Source organism: Myotis brandtii, unplaced genomic scaffold (genome assembly GCF_000412655.1).
Source record: "Myotis brandtii unplaced genomic scaffold, ASM41265v1 scaffold46, whole genome shotgun sequence".
Taxonomy (NCBI): Eukaryota; Metazoa; Chordata; class Mammalia; order Chiroptera; family Vespertilionidae; genus Myotis; species Myotis brandtii.
The window spans coordinates 7379151-7397275 of NW_005367587.1; the positions used below are offsets into that span (position 1 = coordinate 7379151).

At 38.5% G+C, this 18125-nt stretch overlaps 1 protein-coding gene across 1 annotated transcript in view; it reads right to left on the reverse strand.

Annotated features, from left to right (window-relative positions):
* Positions 1–8207: 8207 nt before the first annotated feature.
* KPNA1 (karyopherin alpha 1 (importin alpha 5)) overlaps positions 8208–18125 on the reverse strand; it is a 58300-nt gene continuing 48382 nt past the window's right edge. The window contains exons 12-13 of the mRNA XM_014547000.1: positions 14272–14450; positions 8208–10811 (exon numbers count right to left, since the gene is read on the reverse strand). Coding sequence (XP_014402486.1) covers positions 10624–10811; positions 14272–14450 — 367 coding nt within the window. The 3' untranslated portion in view covers positions 8208–10623. The remainder of the gene's footprint in view (positions 10812–14271; positions 14451–18125) is intronic.

Genomic DNA, 18125 nt, shown 5'->3' on the forward strand with positions numbered 1-18125 from the left:
CAATCAATGATGATTCTCTCAGATCTTGTATGTTTCTCGCCCTTCCTCTCTGAAATCAATAAAAATATATTTTAAAAAAGAAAAGAACCAATGTAAGTGGAACAACAAATTGATGTCTCTCTCCTCCTCCCCCTCCCTCTTTCTCTAAAATCAATCAATAAAAATAAGGAAGTTTCCCGTAAGTGTTTAGAAAAGGATAAAAGAATATGTGTTAGGGGCCTTGAAACGCCAATGCTCAGAGAGCATGATCTGGTAGTGCTGGGGTAAACTTCCAAATAGTTTAAGCTTCCAAAGAAAATTAAGGAAAGTTCCTATCTGCATAGGTGCTTGAGACAGAAAAGGGTCAAAGAAGTTGATGGAATGGGGTAAGAAATGTGTATGGTTTCTTCTAATTAGACTTTAGAGAGTTTACCCAAGTTTTAAGAAATGAGTAATGGCTGTGCAAGTATTACCTGAACGATACATGTTTTTCAGATGTAATTACTCTCTTTAAACAAAAATAGGTTTACCAAGAAAAAAAAAATTGGTAATTTCTCCAATCCTTGAATTGCTCAATAAAGAGTGCCCGCGAGAGTCAGCAAGTGTTCTGTTTTAAATGGTTTTCCCCATAGATAAGTTGAGGTTAGGAGGCAAATATCCTTCATGTTTTCTGTCAATCAAGAATTAAAACATTTGCCCTAGCTGGCTTGGCTTGGTGGATGGAGCATCAGCCTGCGGACTGAAGGGTCCCAGGTTCGATTCCAGCCAGGGGCACATGCCTGGGTTGGGAGCTGGATCCCCAGTGGGGGGCATGCAGGAGGCAGCTGATCAGTGATTCTCTCTCATCATTGATGTTTCTAACTCTCTCTCCTTCTCCCTTCCTCTCTGAAATCAATAAAAATATATTTAAAAATTTTTTTAAATACAATAAAGAATTAAAACATTTAAAAACAAAGGGTTTCCTATCTTTTAAGGGATAATTGGTACAACCGCACAATTATTTCACCTATAATTAGGTAACTATAGTAAAAACCTCATTACTTTAAGACCCTACTACTTTAGTTTGGAAATTATACAGGAATTGCACAAATGCTTTAGTCTTAGCTAGTCCAAATCAATGAGATAAACATCTTTTTTTTTTTTGATAAACATCTTTTAAAAGGTTTGGAGCTTCCATTTATACACATTGATTCCTCTTAACTACCATGGACCTCCCCTCTGTAACACTTTTAATACAAGACACACTTTTTCACTGTACTGTATCTTAAAGTTCAATTCTGATTAAACTGTGCCTTCTCCCTCTCCTATCCTCCTCCCATTAGCCTAGATTAGTGTGATTGTTGCTGGGAAACATAGAACCATTTTAAATTCTGCATCAATTGAAATTATTTCCACTGGAATTAATTCATTAAAAATAAATTTAAAAGTACTTAAGAAAAAAAAGTGTAGGCTTTGTTCCAAAGAATTTAAGCAAATCTATTTTTCCAATAACTATTCTATGTGCTGGGAGAGTAATGAAAGAGGAATTTAGACAAGGTAAACACATGACATGAGGACTAGGTTGGGGTGTTAGTGCTGGAGTGTAGTTAGCCCGCTAGAAATACCACAAGGATGAGGGAAAAGGGGCACATGAGAATGTGTTAATAGGAATATCCAGAAAAATAATTTTCCCAGAACTTGACTGAAAAAATGTCCAGTATTAAAATTCATTTCTTGATTTCTGGATTTTTTTTTGTCAGGAATTCATGTAAAGGAAATTAAAGCTATGACTATAACTAGTTAAACCATTATCCACTAGTCATGTTCTAATACTAACATGTAGTCATAATATTGTAGTCCTTGTGAATTAAGATTAAGAATTTAATAGTTTACTTCCTGGGGGGCACAGGAGCATCAGCAAGTATGGAGTAAGAGCAGGGTAAAAGGGACAGGAACCATAATTATAGATTTGCTTTGGGGCTCTCAAAGTATCTTACACAGTCCCGTATTTAACAATTTCTATATTTGCAGCCTTTAATTGCCACCAAATAAGTGATTTGGAAGTTTTCCTTCCTGTAGAAATCAAGTTATTTTCTTTAAATTTCCCATAACATTTTTTAAAGTTTTTATTTATTTTTGTTAATGCTCAAAGATGTTTTTCCATTAATTTTCAGAGAGTGGAAGGGAAAGAGAAGACACACAAACATCGATGTGAGAGAGGCACATTGATCGGCTGCCTCCTGCACACACCTCGACCAACCGAGGTACGTGCCCTTGACCACAATTGAACCTGGGACCCTTCAGTCCTCAGGCCCACGCTCTATCCCAGTGATGGCGAACCTTTTGAGCTTGGCGTGTCAGCATTTTGAAAAACCCTAACTTAACTCTGGTGCTGTGTCACATATAGAAATTTTTTGATATTTGCAGCCATAGTGAAACAAAGACTTATATTTTTGATATTTATTTTATATATTTAAATGCCATTTAACAAAGAAAAATCAACCAAAAAAATGAGTTCGCATGTCACCTCTGACACGCGTGTCATAGGTTCGCCATCACTGGTCTATCCACTGAGCCAAACCTGCTAGGGCCCATACATTTTTTTTTTTTTTAAAGAGAGAAACATCCATCAGTTGCCTCTGCACCCCCAACTGGGGATTGAACCCACAACCTGGATATGTGCACTGACCGGGAATTGAACCCACCACCTTTTGGTGTAGGGGATGACACTCCAACCAGCTAAGCCACACAGGGCTTCCATAGAAGTTTTGTTTTAAATATATTTTTATTGATTTCAGAGAGGAAGGGTGAGGGATAGAGAAAAACATCAATGATGAGAGAATCATTGATTGGCTGCCTCCTGCACACCTCACACTGGGGATCAAGCCCACAACCTGGGCACATGCCCTGACCGGGAATCGAACTGTGACCTCCTGGTTCATAGGTCAATGCTCAACTGATCCACGCTGGCCAGGCTTCCATAGTTTTAAAATGGAAAGTCTCATCTGTGGTTGAAAAGTTTATTCTCCTTGCCCCTCAAATTTGTAAAATTTGCAAATATTCTAAATAGAAATGTTGCCACAAATGAATCATTTTAAGATTTATGAAAAATGTTTTTATTGATTTTAGAGGGGAAGAGAGAGAAACATTGATTGGTTGCCTCCCCCATGCGCCCTGACCAGGGATGGAACATACAACCCAGGTATGTGCCCTGACTGGGAATCAAACCGGTGACCTTTCGTTGCACAGGACTATGCTCAACCAACTGAGCCACACCAGGCAGGACATTTAATTTATTGACTTTAGAGGGAGGAGGGAAAGAGAAACATCGATTTAATTGTTTCACTTATTTATACATCCATTAGTTGATTCTAGAATTTTCCCTACCCAGGGATTGAACCCCCAACCTTGACATATGAGGACAACACTCCAACCGAGCTACCCGGTCAGGGCAGTTGGTTTTTGTTTTTTATTTTTAATTATTTAATAAATATATTTTTATTGATTTCAGAGAGGAAGGAGAGGGATAGAAACATCAATGATGAGAATCATTGATCACTACTGCCTGCATGCCTCCCTAATGGGAATCGAGCCCACAACCCGGGCATGTGCCCTTGACCGGAATTGAACCCGGGACCCTTCAGTATGCAGGTCGAAGCTCTATCCACTGAGCCAAACCGGCTAGGGCTGTTTTGTTTTTTTAAATGTTTTTATTGCTTTTTAGAGAGAGGAGAGAAATAGAGATAGAAACATAGATGGACTGCCTCTTACTGGGGATTGAGTTTGTAACCCTGGCATGTGCCCTGACCAGGAATCAAACCAGTGACCTCTTGGTTCCTGGGTTGATGCTCAACGGCGGGCTGGTTTCTTTTTCTTTTTTTTTAATTAAAAAATTTTTTTATATGTGTGTCAGACCTAAACATGGCCTGGGAGTGATTTCCTACATTAAGGGTCATCTTGACTGACTTGCTTTGTAGTAACTCTGATTACCCAATTCAATCTCAAAAATCAAACTGAATAGGACTGTGTACATATAGTTGCTTTAGACCACCAGCAATTTAAACATATGAAAATCTACTTGAGTTTAAATATGGGCTGGCCATATAACTTATCTAAACTGAGACTTTTTTTTTAAAGCGAAAGGAGACACTAAAATAATGAACAGGTGTTGATCTAAAAACTGGGACTGCCCCCAGAAAACCAGTACAGCCACTGCTGACTTCTCAAGAGGGCTCTCTCCTCATAACCACAATTTAATCTTGGAAAGTTCCGCACTCTTCACATGATATTTTTACACCCCATCCTGCCAAGATCTCTCTCTGGTAGTGTTCTGTTCCCACCACTGTGGTCTTCTGAGTTTCTATTTTCTCCCTCCCCATCACTCTAAATAATGCTGGGCCCAAGTGGTTTTGGTAAGGAAGTGAACCACATTGTGGACACCCACCTGCTGGACTCCTTTGGCTTCCTTAGGGTAAGTGGGAAAGAAAAAGGAATTTAAGAGTAATTTTATTCTTTTCAAAAACATTCAATATCACAGAAATGACCACTTATTTTTTTTCTCAAACAAGGCTCTTTCAAAATGGCAAATGAAATAGGGGCAACAATCATCTAAGCTGATTACAATAAACTTGTAAACCCCAGAATTTTGTACTATAGATGATAGTGTAGTCTGCAGGAGTTAAGGCTATATTTTAAGGTTTTGTTTTGTTTTCAGAAAAAGAAAAACAAAACACCTGGTCAGTGGAATCTCTCAAAAATAGTAGAGAAGCAATCATGGGATGAAGAAACATACCATCTTTCTGTTTCTGATCTGTCACTTAAATTGGAGGAATGGATAATGTTCTCATGCAGCAATACATATAATATGTAACAATAAAAAATTCCTATTTAATAGTGTAGGGCAGTGGTCGGTCGGCAAACTCATTAGTCAACAGAGCCAAATATCAACAGTACAACGATTGAAATTTCTTTTGAGAGCCAACTTTTTCAAACTTAAACTATATAGGTAGGTACATTGTTATTAACTTAATTAGGGTACTCCTAAGGCTTAGGAAGAGCCACACTCAAGGGGCCAAAGAGCCGATGTGGCTCGCGAGCCGCAGTTTGCCGACCATGGGTGTAGGGTAACCATCAATTTCCACATCAATTGGATATAATTGGCCAAAAGTTCTAACCTTAGACTATGCCAGAAAAGACGGGAGAGCTATTTTTAGTATACATAAACACATGGGGTTGATTTTATAATTAGCTATCCTGTAAAATATACCATTAACTTCTCTCAAAAGGCATGGGTTGTTTTTATATAACAAACCTCTGCTACAACATTAGCTTTTGTAAACTTCAGATCAAATTGTCTCTTGAAAGGTTACTACATATAAAATACATTTTAAGACAGTAGCTTTACGAGTTGTTAATCCTGATTTCAGACAGCAGCATAAAGGAATTCCTTTGAACTTTTTGGTAACCAAATGCCCTTTACTAATATCATACAATTGCATATTCCTTCAGTCATTTAGTGTTTATTAAAGATCTTCTAGGTGCAAGGTGCTCACCCATGGCCTGACATACTGTATTCAAGTACAAAGAATTAGTAGAACCATTCCAAAGTGTAAGAACACTTTGAAAAAGGACATAGACAAGGTAAGCTGAACATAACAGCATACATTAAAAAGTGATCTTTTTGACATTCCTTGGGACGATACTCCCTTAGGAAGTTAGCTGTGTTAAATTCACATCCATACGTGGCACTGCTTTCTAAGGCAGGATTCTTCATTCCAAAACCTTACTTCTGTATTAATACCTTCTACATTTGTTTGTTGAATGGAAACATGCTTCTGAGTTTAGCCACTATGCTACTAAACTCAAAATCATTTGCATATTATTTTTAAATTTCTGTTGTTTTATTGGTCGGATTATACACAATTTTAGCACCACAGAAAGGGAAAGATGTTTGGGCTGAGGACCTACATACTAGAATATGTAATCTTAAAATAACTTATACCTGATGTAGTCAGTTTAAGGATGCTGCTGCTAAGGAAGATTCAGAAAGAATGGTCCAACAAAAAAAGCTGGCCCAGCTGTGGCTGACATGTGTAGTTCTGGGAGTTCCTGGCACAGAACACCTCCATGACTGCTTTCTTTGACATAAAACCTGCAAGACACTGCCCCATCTTTGGACAAACAGTATCTAATAGTTGTGACCTTGGGCAAAGTAAATTCTCCTAAGCCTTGATTTTGGTATCTATAACATAGTGACAATTACCCACATCAAAGAGCAGTTGGAGGATTAAACGAGAACAAGTGAAATCCCTTAGCCAAGCACCTGGGAAACAACAGAAGCTGAAATAGTAGTCTTTATTTGACCTATAGGAAAACACACTGGGACTCATCTCTCCTTAGTTGAGAAAGGATGGAACTTCAGCTACTTGTAATGTTCTTCTTATCCCAAATTTCCAGATACATTTTTTCCCAGTAGCAATTTGATGTTAAAATTAGCATTTAATATTTGTTGCATTTTATCACACATTATTCTGATGTCCTGGTACCGTTATTGCCCATCCTTTTTGGATTGGCTGCCTACTGCACGTCCCACATAGGGGGTCAAGCCTGTAACCCAGGCATATGCTCTAACCAGGAATTGAACTATGACCTCCTGGTTCATAGGTTGACGCTCAACAACAGAGCCAAGCCGACTAGGCTATATATAACTTTTGATAAGAAAACGTAGCCCAAGTATTTCCTTACATATATACTCTGCTCACCTCACAATAAAATGGCTTTATTTTCAGATGGCAAAAAATTCAGATTTGAGTCTCCCATGTGTAGGTTTATACCTATCACTGCAAATGAGCAAAGTTTAGAATGTAGGAGGTAGCATATCCTATATAATAAAGAGCTAATATGCTAATTAGACCAAACAGCAGAACGACAGTCCAGACGACCTTCCGGACCAAGCTGGGGCTGCGAGGGCTGAGCCCCTTGTACGAATTTTGTGCATTGGGCCTCTAGTATCTTATGAATATGGAAAACACACAATACCCCTTTCTAAAAGTGGAACTCTTTTCTTTACTGAACATCACAATTTCCTAATCCTTTACAGGGTAAGGCAAAAGTAGGTTTACTGTTATTCATATGGAAAATACAATAACTAATAATACAATAAACTTTCGTGTACTCACTATTGTAAATCTGTTTTTTGCTCCACCCAGTTTGAAAAGCCCCAAGACCTAAAACAGCTATGACTTACTAATATAAAAATGTTCACAAAACTTATCAGCAAAAAAGAAAAATCCTCCAACCCGAGGTATACCTTCATAATACAACCCCATAAATAACTAAAATGTTTATTCAACACTAGATAAGTAAATTCAAAGTTGCCTGTGGTGGGGTAACCATGTACAACAGAAGATTTAGATGGGGTAGTTTGGTTTATAAAATATGCCATTTTCTTAGCAAAATCAGCAACGATCTGGAATAATTCAGATTTATTGTGGGATAATTGTCAATGTTTATATCTGTGATGATGAAAGCAACCCAAGTTTTATATGGCAGATGGAAGAAACAATCCTAGGGTAATATAGTTTTAAAAATCAGTACAGCTGACAAAGGTAACTATATGGTGACAAGAATATGAATTAATGTGTTCCATGGAAAACTCCCATCTCCTAAATCTCACCATTCTTCATATCAATCATCTTTAACTTTCCCAGTATTTCCCAATCTAATCATATCTACTTGCTGGTCCTTCAGCTATAAGATCCCTTTAACTCCCAGATCTTCTCAATGCTTTTTCCCCCCTACTGAAGTTCTCATTACGAAGACTACACTTTGAAAGTTGGGAAAAGAAAAGGAAAAGGGGAAGAGACTATCAAGCCACTTTCTCCCTCATCAGTATATAAAACCACAGAAGAGTTTTCCTGTGTTGAAATTAACATGCTTTTGTAATGAGTAACATCTTAGTGATAGGGTATATTCAATATATGGAAAGTAAATTAACAGAATCTGCCAGACAGAGAACTAAAAATAGGACTTAGTTACCTCCTGAAATGTCATTTCTATTACAAAAAAAAGGCTGCTTTCTCAGTTCCCATATTTATGCTCAGATTCAACTTTTAGTCAATTCCAATTTTTATATTTAAAAAATCATTTTATTCTAAAAAAAAATTTAGCTCATATATCACGGCTCATGAACTTCTAGGACAGGAGCAAGATACGTTTCTCTGTTTTAAATAGAAAATAAACGACATTAGTTGAGTGGACTTTGTTTTAATTCATTCATTGAGACACCTGCAATTGCTAGCAAAAATTTCCAATGTATGCTATTCTAACTTGGAGAAACAACTTTGTGTGCTTTATATATACTTTCCATTCAAATTGGTTTATCAACATTAACTGAAAACTATTAAAATTACCCAATAGAAGATACATAATTTAAACATCCTACAGAAATGACGTGTTACCAGTAATTTACAATTTTTAAAAACTCAGCCACAAACAAAAGAAGTCAAAGCTAAAACCCAAGATTTTTACTATGAATCAGTGCTTCTATTACCCTTCTGAAAGAAGATATATTTTAATGTGAAGTCAAGGCAACACTAAAAATTTTTCTTTAAACTAACCACCTAACTTGTCCCTAAATTACAAAGAATCAAAGTCTTTTACAGGTCAAGTGCAGTAAACTAAACTGTCCTTTCAGCACAAAGCAGCACTAGAAAAATTAACAGTTATAAATGAGAGTTGACTAGTTTTGCAGTGGCTGCTCCATCAATGACAGACAAATATCAGACTGTATCCATCCAGAGCACAGACACAACTACAAGCTAGGTGTGAAGACAGTGTCACAGGCTTGGCTAAAATGTCCATTGTTTTTGTTACCTTTCTACTTTAAATGAAGTGGATTTTTTAAAAAATCTAAATCAGGTCACGTAAGTTGACTGCTTAAATGACAACATGATGAGGTACGAAAGCTCTGAATATCCCTAACGTTCAGCAGGATTTACCAGAGATGTATAAATAGCTTATCAGGGGAACTCCCAAATACTTACACTGTGGGGTTAAAATGAATTCTAGAAGAGGACAAGATTAAAGAGGATTAAAAGGGTATTCTCTAAAACAGAAATGAGCAACTTTTCCTTCAGAATTCATTTTGAATAGCACATTAACAAATATAAATCTTCTCTGAGAGCGTGTCCCAACATTGAGTCAAGATGGCCAACTAGCACCAAGAAGTCGTATGTTCAGTTGCAGTTCTCTTGGCAATTAAACTTATTTTTTCGTTCCAGTCCAAGCTCAAATGTAGATCACTGAAGACAGTACTGGAAGCGCTTTTTGCAGGTACAGATTGCAGTCATCATTAAATAAGCCAGAAGGTAGAAACTGTTTTTATTTTATGACAAGGGGGAGGGCAACTTGACTGGGCTATACTAACTAGTAGGAGATGAAATGAAATGATTAAGGAGGGAATAATGAGGTTATAAGAAAAAGATTACTGCCCTTATTTGGGTTAAACAGGTCATGTTGAGAAGATAGTTATTTGTTCAAGATAAGGATGCTGCATTAAAGGGAACATATATTCATATATGCAGCATGAATACATTAGAATCAAGCTGCACCTAATTAAAAAAAAAAGTCCCTAAGTAATCTTTAAAAGTACGTGTTCTCTGCCAGTCACAGAGGGGAAAAGCACCTAGGGTGAACTTTACAATTTAATGAGGACCTTATCAGGACCACAAAGCCTGAAACATCTGTTTAAATGCAGAAACAGCCTCTAAACACACTGGTTAAGTTGGGAAAATTGGAGGGTTTTTTTTTATTTTGTTATTAAATGAATATAGTTTAGATTACTAAGGATTCTAAGTCAATCTTCACCCAGCATTAGAACTGAACCACTTTCAAATCCAAAGACACAGAAGACCAAAGAGAAGCAATAGCCATACAGATTAATATGTGCCCCTCTGCTTTCTGCTCTAAGGAAATCTTCAAACCAGTATCACATGAGAAAATCAGTGTTAATTCTTCAGCATTCCTGACAACTAGAAAGCACATTCACCTGAAGGCTGAAGGTGAGAGAGCAGATGGTTTAACTTTAATATCTGTGAAGAATGGCGCCAATAGAGGAAAGAAAACCATCCAATCTCAGTAAGAATTAATGCAAATTTGGCTAGAAAAAGCCACCAGGGTTCACTGTGGAAGAACGCATGAAAAGTACTCTGAAGTATACAACAGGTCTAAACATCTCCCTTGTTGCAAGTAGTTGTGTGAAACTCAAGATAAAGTTTTAGTCTTATCTTTTTAATGTCAGTATTTTTTCCCACTTAAAAGGGAAGGAGGAGTCCTCTTTTTTCTGCCACAAAATAAGAAAGCCACATGAATATGTGTATATTTCCATGACTCTTAGAATATAGAAGTGCAGATCTCCAAAGCCTAGGGATTTTCCTTAAGAGTGGGCCGTTCTGGTTACTCTTTCCTTAGAAGGATATTCCACCACAGAGAGCCAGAGGTTTTCCAGATGTGTGTAAGAGAGCAGGTGCGCAAGGCAAGCAAATGAGCGCAAACAGTATTATGGAAAACATGTGAGAAGTCAGCTCCATGAGGACTGTGGGCTCCACAAGAGGACGTGACTAGGTAGCCTGGTCTGACACAGGAACATGAAAGCAGTGTATTGCCTCAAAGCTGGAAGCCTTCCATAGGAGCCTCACACTGCTGGAAGATGTACTGCTGCTGGCTAAGGTCAACCTGGGGTGCAAGGCTGCTGTCCTCATCCTCGGTACCGAAGTAATGCTCAATAAGATCAAAGGCCTTCTGGTAGATATCCTGGTTTTCATGACTCTGTAGGAACTCAATTTTATCCAGACCTAGAATAAAGAATAAAGGAAAATCTGTTGTTTATCTATAGGAAATTCTAACAAAGCCATGTTTTGCCATATGTTGTCTTTCTTGAGATAACGGAAGACTCTCTTCTTTACTTATAGCTCATATGTATTTTGTAATAGCATAGACAGTGTTGTTGGGGATTACATCTGCATACCAGCACATTACAAACTGACATCTTAAATGCATGTGCCAGCAACAGCCAGACCCCAGAAACAGCAATTTCCATAACAGTCACATCATTCAGTGCCAAGGGCCAGTCTCGGAAGAGTTCCTGCTGGACTGTACCTATGGCCTAATTAATTCTTGGCTCTAGTTCTATCTATCTAGACGCTGAGTTATCCAATATCATTACAGCAAAGGTGTAATATCCTTAAATCAGTCAGAATCTATTTCTATTGCTTAAACTTAGAAGTCCGACTAGAGCAATTAGCCAACACATTCCCTTTATTAAGGTCAAGCCCATCTGATCTTAATATTAACATCACTCAAAGGAAAAAATAACATTGCTCAATGGAAAAAAAATACATATTCATATATAGATCCATATTAAAATATATAGAAATAAAAAAGTAACAATAGTTACCTCTGTGGAGAAAGATCTCTGGTTAAAGAACATTTTTTTTTTAAATTAAATCTTTATTGTTCAGTTTATTACATTTGTTCCTCTTTTTTCCCCCCATAACTCCCCTCCTCTCAGTTCCCGCCCCACCCTCCGCCCTCACTCCCCACCCACTGTCCTCATCCATAGGTGCACGATTTTTGTCCAGTCTCTTCCCGCATCTCCCACTCCCCTTTCCCCCCCAAGAATAGTCAGTCCATTCCCTTTCTATGTCCCTGATTCATTATAATCACCAGTTCATTCTGTACATCAGATTATTTATTCACTTGATTCTTAGATTCACTTGTTGATAGATGCATGTTTGTTGTTCACAATTTGTATCTTTACCTTTTTCTTCTTCCTCCTCTTAAAGGATACCTTTCAGCATTTCATATAATACTGGTTTAGTGGTGATGAACTCCTTTAGCTTTTCCTTATCTGTGAAGCTCTTTATCTGACCTTCAATTCTGAATGATAGCTTTGCTGGATAAAGTAATCTTGGTTGTAGGTTCTTGCTATTCATCACTTTGAATATTTCTTGCCACTCCCTTCTGGCCTGCAAAGTTTCTGTTGAGAAATCAGCTGACAGTCGTATGGGTATTCCCTTGTAGGTAATTGAGTCTCTTTCTCTTGCTGCTTTTAAGATTCTCTCTTTGTCTTTTGCTCTTGGCATTTTAATTATGATGTGTCTTGGTGTGGTCCTCTTTGGATTCCTTTTGTTTGGGGTTCTCTGCGCTTCCTGGACTTGTAAGTCTATTTCTTTCACCAGGTAGGGGAAGTTTTCTGTCATTATTTCTTCAAATAGGTTTTCAATATCTTGCTCTCTCTCATCTTCTGGCACCCCTATAATTCTGATATTGGTGCACTTGAAGCTGTCCCAGAGGCTCCTTACACTATCTTCGTATTTTCGGATTCTTTTTTCATTTTGCTTTTCCGGTTGGGTGTTTTTTGCTTCTTCGCATTTCAAATCTTTGACTTGATTCTTGCGCTCCTCTGGTCTGCTATTGGGTGTAATATTCTTTATTTCCGACCGTGTATGCTTAATTTCTAGTTGTTTCTTTATCATAGCATCGAGGGTCTCATTAGTTTTCGTGAGGCTCTCCAAAAGTTTATTGCAAGCCCTCAAAATTGCGTTTTTTAGCTCTATATCCTCCATTTCTGTCATGTTTTTTTGTCTCCGCATTTTTTATGCTTTCTTGGTGCACCCCCTAGTGGTCTTTGTGCGCAGTCTTGTTCTAGTTGAGCCTTGATTGTTGTAGTTAATACTAGAGGGATTTGACCACCAGGCCGACTGGCTGTGTGAATCAGCTGTGTCTGCCGCGGAAAACTTCTGTCCTCTGGGGAGGTGCTAATCTAGCCTTTGCCTGAGGCGATCTGGCAAATGGCTCTGCGCAGGGCTTGGGCGGGGCGGGCTCAACAGGGCGGGCGGAGGGAGCGGTTATGGCCCCTCTCAGTCCCGTTCCCAGAGGCTCTGCTTCTCAGAACCCCAGGAACCGCTGCAAACCTCGGAGAGAAAGCTGCCCTCACGTTCCAACTGATGCCAGACAATCCCGCTTCTCCCGTTTGAGTCCGAGTCCCCAGCGATTCGCCCAGATCTGGAGCTCAGAGTCCGAGACTCCCTCCTGATTGAAAACGACAACCGCGCCCTCAGCCACCAGCCCGCTTTGCGCGCGCACCTCCGCACCTGAGTATTTTCCACACTGCGCCTCCTCTGAGCCTCGGTGTGCTGTTATTTTTCCTTCTAGTTGAAGAGTCTCTCCTCAGCCAGCCTTCCTGTGGTTCTGGGTGATGTCCGTTCCGTCTTTTAGTTGTATTTTTGAAGTGGTTGTTCGAGGCAGCAAGCTCCGGCGTTAACCTATGCCGCCATCTTGGTTCTCTCCAACATTTTTCTTTTTGATACATTTCAAAATCCCTTACACTAAATAGGTATAGCTTTTGTAATCATGTTTTTATTTTATTTATTTATTTATTTTTTTAAAAATATATTTTATTGGTCTTTTTACAGAGAGGAAGGGAGAGGGATAGAGAGTTAGAAACATCGATGAGAGAGAAACATCGATCAGCTGCCTCCTGCGCACCCCCCACTGGGGATATGCCCACAACCAAGGCACATGCCCTTGACCGGAATCGAACCTGGGACCCTCCAGTCTGCAGGCTGACACTCTATCCACTGAGCCAAACCGGTCAGGGCTGTAATCATGTTTTTAAAAAATAAGTTGTTAAAATCATTTTGGAAAACAATTCTGCATCAGCTTATAAATCTGAAAAATAAATGTACCCCCATGATCCCTAATTTCAATCTCAGGAATAAACAAACCCCAGGCCATGCATTAAAATCACTTAGGCAACTTAAAAGGTTAAAGTACATTAGTAAACTGATGATTAAGAATGCAGTAAAGACTGAAATAGAAGAATGAGGAAACCAAGTGACTCTAAGATGAAACTCTAGTCAGAAACTCTTTAGGAACACAGGAACTGAGGGTGCAGTGCAAAATCAGAACTCTCAATCTTACAAGAGCAAAGGAGTCAGGCATCAGATACAGTAGATATGGATGTTCTTGAGCATCAGATGGACTAGTAAGAATGCAAGAGTACCCACAAGGAAAAGCAGTCAGGGAATTGGGAAGATCCTAAGAGCCTAGTGTAAAACTGGCTAAATTAAAGGTACTTGCTTCCCTTTTATTTACAATACATATTCTTTTCCAATTCTACATACTAAACATTATCTCATTCATAACAGAACAATTTTTGTATGTGTTTGCTAATGACAGATGTGGACAGGCCAGAAAAGCAAAGAGAAAAAGAAAATAATTTTAGGACATCTACGTAATACTCTGTCTTACCATAAGCTTCTTCAATCAAAGCACAGTAAGGATTAATGCCAGTGCCGTTTCTTTTGGCTTCTTGTTCTCCAAGCCTCAGGATATTTTCCAAGCCATTCAGGGCAACCTGTACAATCTTAGAGTCCATGACTGTGAGGAGATCACAGAGTGGCTTGATACAACCCAGTTCTACGAGGTACCTAAAGTAATAAAAAGAATACTTTAGTCAAAGCTTTTATTTCAATAAAACTTATTAGGTTGGTGGAAGGATCATCCTCAACCTGACTACAGAGATAAAAAAAAAAAAGGGCACCCATTCAACCATACACTACACCTTATCACACACAAAAAGCACAAATAAATGAAATAGTTCTCTAGCAGCCAGTTTCGTTCTTTTTTCCTTCCACAATTACTGGACTCCAAGAAACTGGAATACTCTCTTTTCTCTGAACATGCGCAACTCATAAAATACAATAGTTTTGTTTCTATAGGTAACTGCACCTCTGAAATATGACACACTTGCTGCAAGAGCCAGCATAACAGGCCCAACAGGCCACTCTATTTTGTACAAAGAACGCTTAAATATTAAAGATAAGAAATCAACTCAATATAAAAATGGGCAAATGATCTGAACATACACCCCAAAGATATACAATGGCAAATAAGCATATAAAAAGATGCTCAACTCGTATACAGGGTATCCGCAAAAAAAAATGTATAATTATAAAGACAGTGCTTATTAAGATACATTTCGTTTTCAAAACGTAATAGAATCAGCTGTTAAAGTGTGTATACATATTTTTGGGACACCCTATATATATCATTGGCTATAAATTAAGACGATGATACTACAGACCTACTGAAATAGCTCAAACCCAAAACACTGACAATACCAAATCCTGGTAAGGATATGGAGCAACAGAAACTCATTTTTTTTTGTTTTGTTGGTGAGAATGCAAATTAGAATAAACCACTTTGAAAGACAGCTTGTCAGTTTTTTACAAAGTTTTCTATTCAATCTGGCAATCTTACTCCTAGGTATTTACTCAATGAGGTAAAAACTTATGTTCACACAAAAACCTATACACCTACATTGCTCAGTGGTTGAGCATCAACCTATAAACCAGGAGGTCATTGTTCGATTCCTGGTTGGGACACATGCCTGGGTTGCGGGCTCAATCCCCAGTGTGGGGTGTACAGAAGGTAGCCAATCAATGATTCTCTCTCATCAATGATGTTTCTATCTCTCTCTTCCTCTCCCTTCCTCTCTGAAATCAATAAAAATACATTAAAATAAATAAAGACCACTATAGTGGTATGTTTATATTTGGTTAATTTAGCATAGAATTATGGATATTTTCTATAATTGAAAACTATCTAAATCTTGTCTTCCCAACAAGAAAGAGCAGAAGCCACATAGATATCTTTATCAGAAAGCCAGTCTATTTTCAATAATTTGGACTATAATATTTTTATAATAATCTTTTTAAGAAAACGCTTCATCTAATTAATAGAAACTGCTAGAATATTGATAACTAACTTAATTATTATAAACTAGAGGCCCAGTGCATGAAATTCATGCACGGAGGGGTGTCCCTCAGTCCAGCCTGCACCCTCTCCAATCTGGGACCCCTCAGGGGATGTCTGACTGCCAGTTTAGGCCCGATCCCACATCCCTCTCACAATCTGGGACTGCTGGCTCCTAACCACTCACCTGCCTGATTGCCCATAACCGCTTCTGCCTGCCAGCCTGATCACCCAACCACTCTCCTGCTGGCCTGATCACCCCCAACTGCCCTCCCCTGCCGGCCTGGTCACCCCCAACTGCCCTCCCCTGCTGGCCTGTTCGCCCACAACTGCCCTCCCTTGCCAGCCATCTGGTGGCAGCCATCTTGTGACTATGTAGGGGCGGCCATCTTGTGGTGGCCATCTTATGGTGACCATCTTGTGGTGACATGAGGGCATCGTGCGAGGGCACAAGAGCCACATAGGCTTTTATTAGTATAGATAGCTATGCAAAATTTTAAAAAGGGTAATAGCCATTCTCTTCTCTAACTGAGCAAAATATCCCTGAATACTTTCTGATGAAAGCTACCACAGTATTTTAGAAATGTTTTCAAAATATGTATGTGTACAGTTTAACCATTTCAATTAAGAAAACAGATTTGGTATATAATAAAGAGACCATTAATTATTATAAATCTGAATTTGAACATAAAACTTGACTATCAACTGTTCCAAATTTCTATAGTATTGCACATGACTGCCATCTGGTGGTGGTATACTTGCAATCATGGTATGATTGCATTAAGGCCTTAACATTGTCCATATGTTCTACACTTTAAGTGAAACAACACATAATAAAACCAATTTTACCACAGGCTCATTTATATAAACAAGAGTTAAGTTTCTGCACTATAACAAAATGGTATTCAGTCTTCAATGAATAAACCTGTCCATGATGAACTTTACCAAAATAGTTGTTGCATGTATTAACAACCTATTTATAATTTTACTATTTCAGGAAAATACTTATCTTCCATACCGGATCGATTTCTGAAGTGTTAGGATTACTTTACCTTTTCATTTTTAAATTTTCAACAGAGCAATAAAAATTAGCATTGATTCAGTGCCTACATTTAAACCGCCAAAGCAGCAAGATGAGAGGTAGCTGCTTCCCCAATACTACGTATAAGGAAGGGGCTGATGTTTTAACTCTCATCCGAAACCACCTTCCCCTCATCTGAATTCCCCATAAAGAAAGTTAAGGCAGCCCTATCTGGTTTGGCTCAGTGGATAGAGCATTGACCTGTGGACTGAAGGGTCTCAGGCTCGATTCCAGTCAAGGGGGCGTGCAGGAGGCAGACAATGATCCTCTGTCATCATTGATGTTTCTCTCTCCCTCCCTCTCTGAAGTTAATAAATATATTTTTAAAAAAAAGAAAGTTAAGGCAAGCTAAGAGTTGAGGATTCATTTTTTTCTTCATCACTACTTGTTTATTCTATCTGAGATACTGAATGTCCATAATTTAGCATTTAACCCTTTGCGGTCCAATGTTATTTTTGGAATTCAAACAGTCTGGTCCAAATTAATTGACAGGATTGAATGTTGAACTTTTTAATGTTCTTATTGCTCAACATTGGACCTGCTCCTAGCACCTGGTCTGTCGAGTCAGCCTCGAGGTTGGACCGAAAAGGGTTAATTAAATAATATTCTTTTGAGAAATTAATTCCTGTCCACATTTTTTTCCCCAATTACAGTTTACATTCAATATTATTTTGTATTAGTTTCAGGTGTACAGCATAGTGGTTAGACAATGATATACTTGACAAAGTGTTTCCCCAGTATTTCCAGTACCCACCTGGCACCATACATAGTTATTACAATATTATTGACTATATTCCCTGTCCTGTATTTTACATCTCATCCCCATGACAATTTTGTAACTACCCATTTATACTTCTCAATCCCTTCACCTTTTTCACCCAGTCCACAACCCCCTATCCTCTGGCAATCCTGTCTGTTCTCTGTATCTATAACTCTATTTCTGTTTCGTCTGTTCTTTAGATTCCACATATAAGTGAAATAATATGGTATTTGTCTTTCCCTGAGTTATTTCACTTAGTATAACACCCTCTAAGTCCATCCATACTGTCACAAATGGTAAGATTTCATTATTTTTTATGATTCCTACCCTACAAATGCCTTTTCTAGCCATCCCATACAATAAAGAGGTAACATGCAAATTAACCCTCACAAAATGGCTGCCTACGACCAGGCCGGCAAGGAGGGTTAATGAGGGACAACCAAACGACTGAACAGCAGGCTGCGTGGGGTGACCAGGCCGGCGGGGGGCGGGGGGGGCAGTACAGTA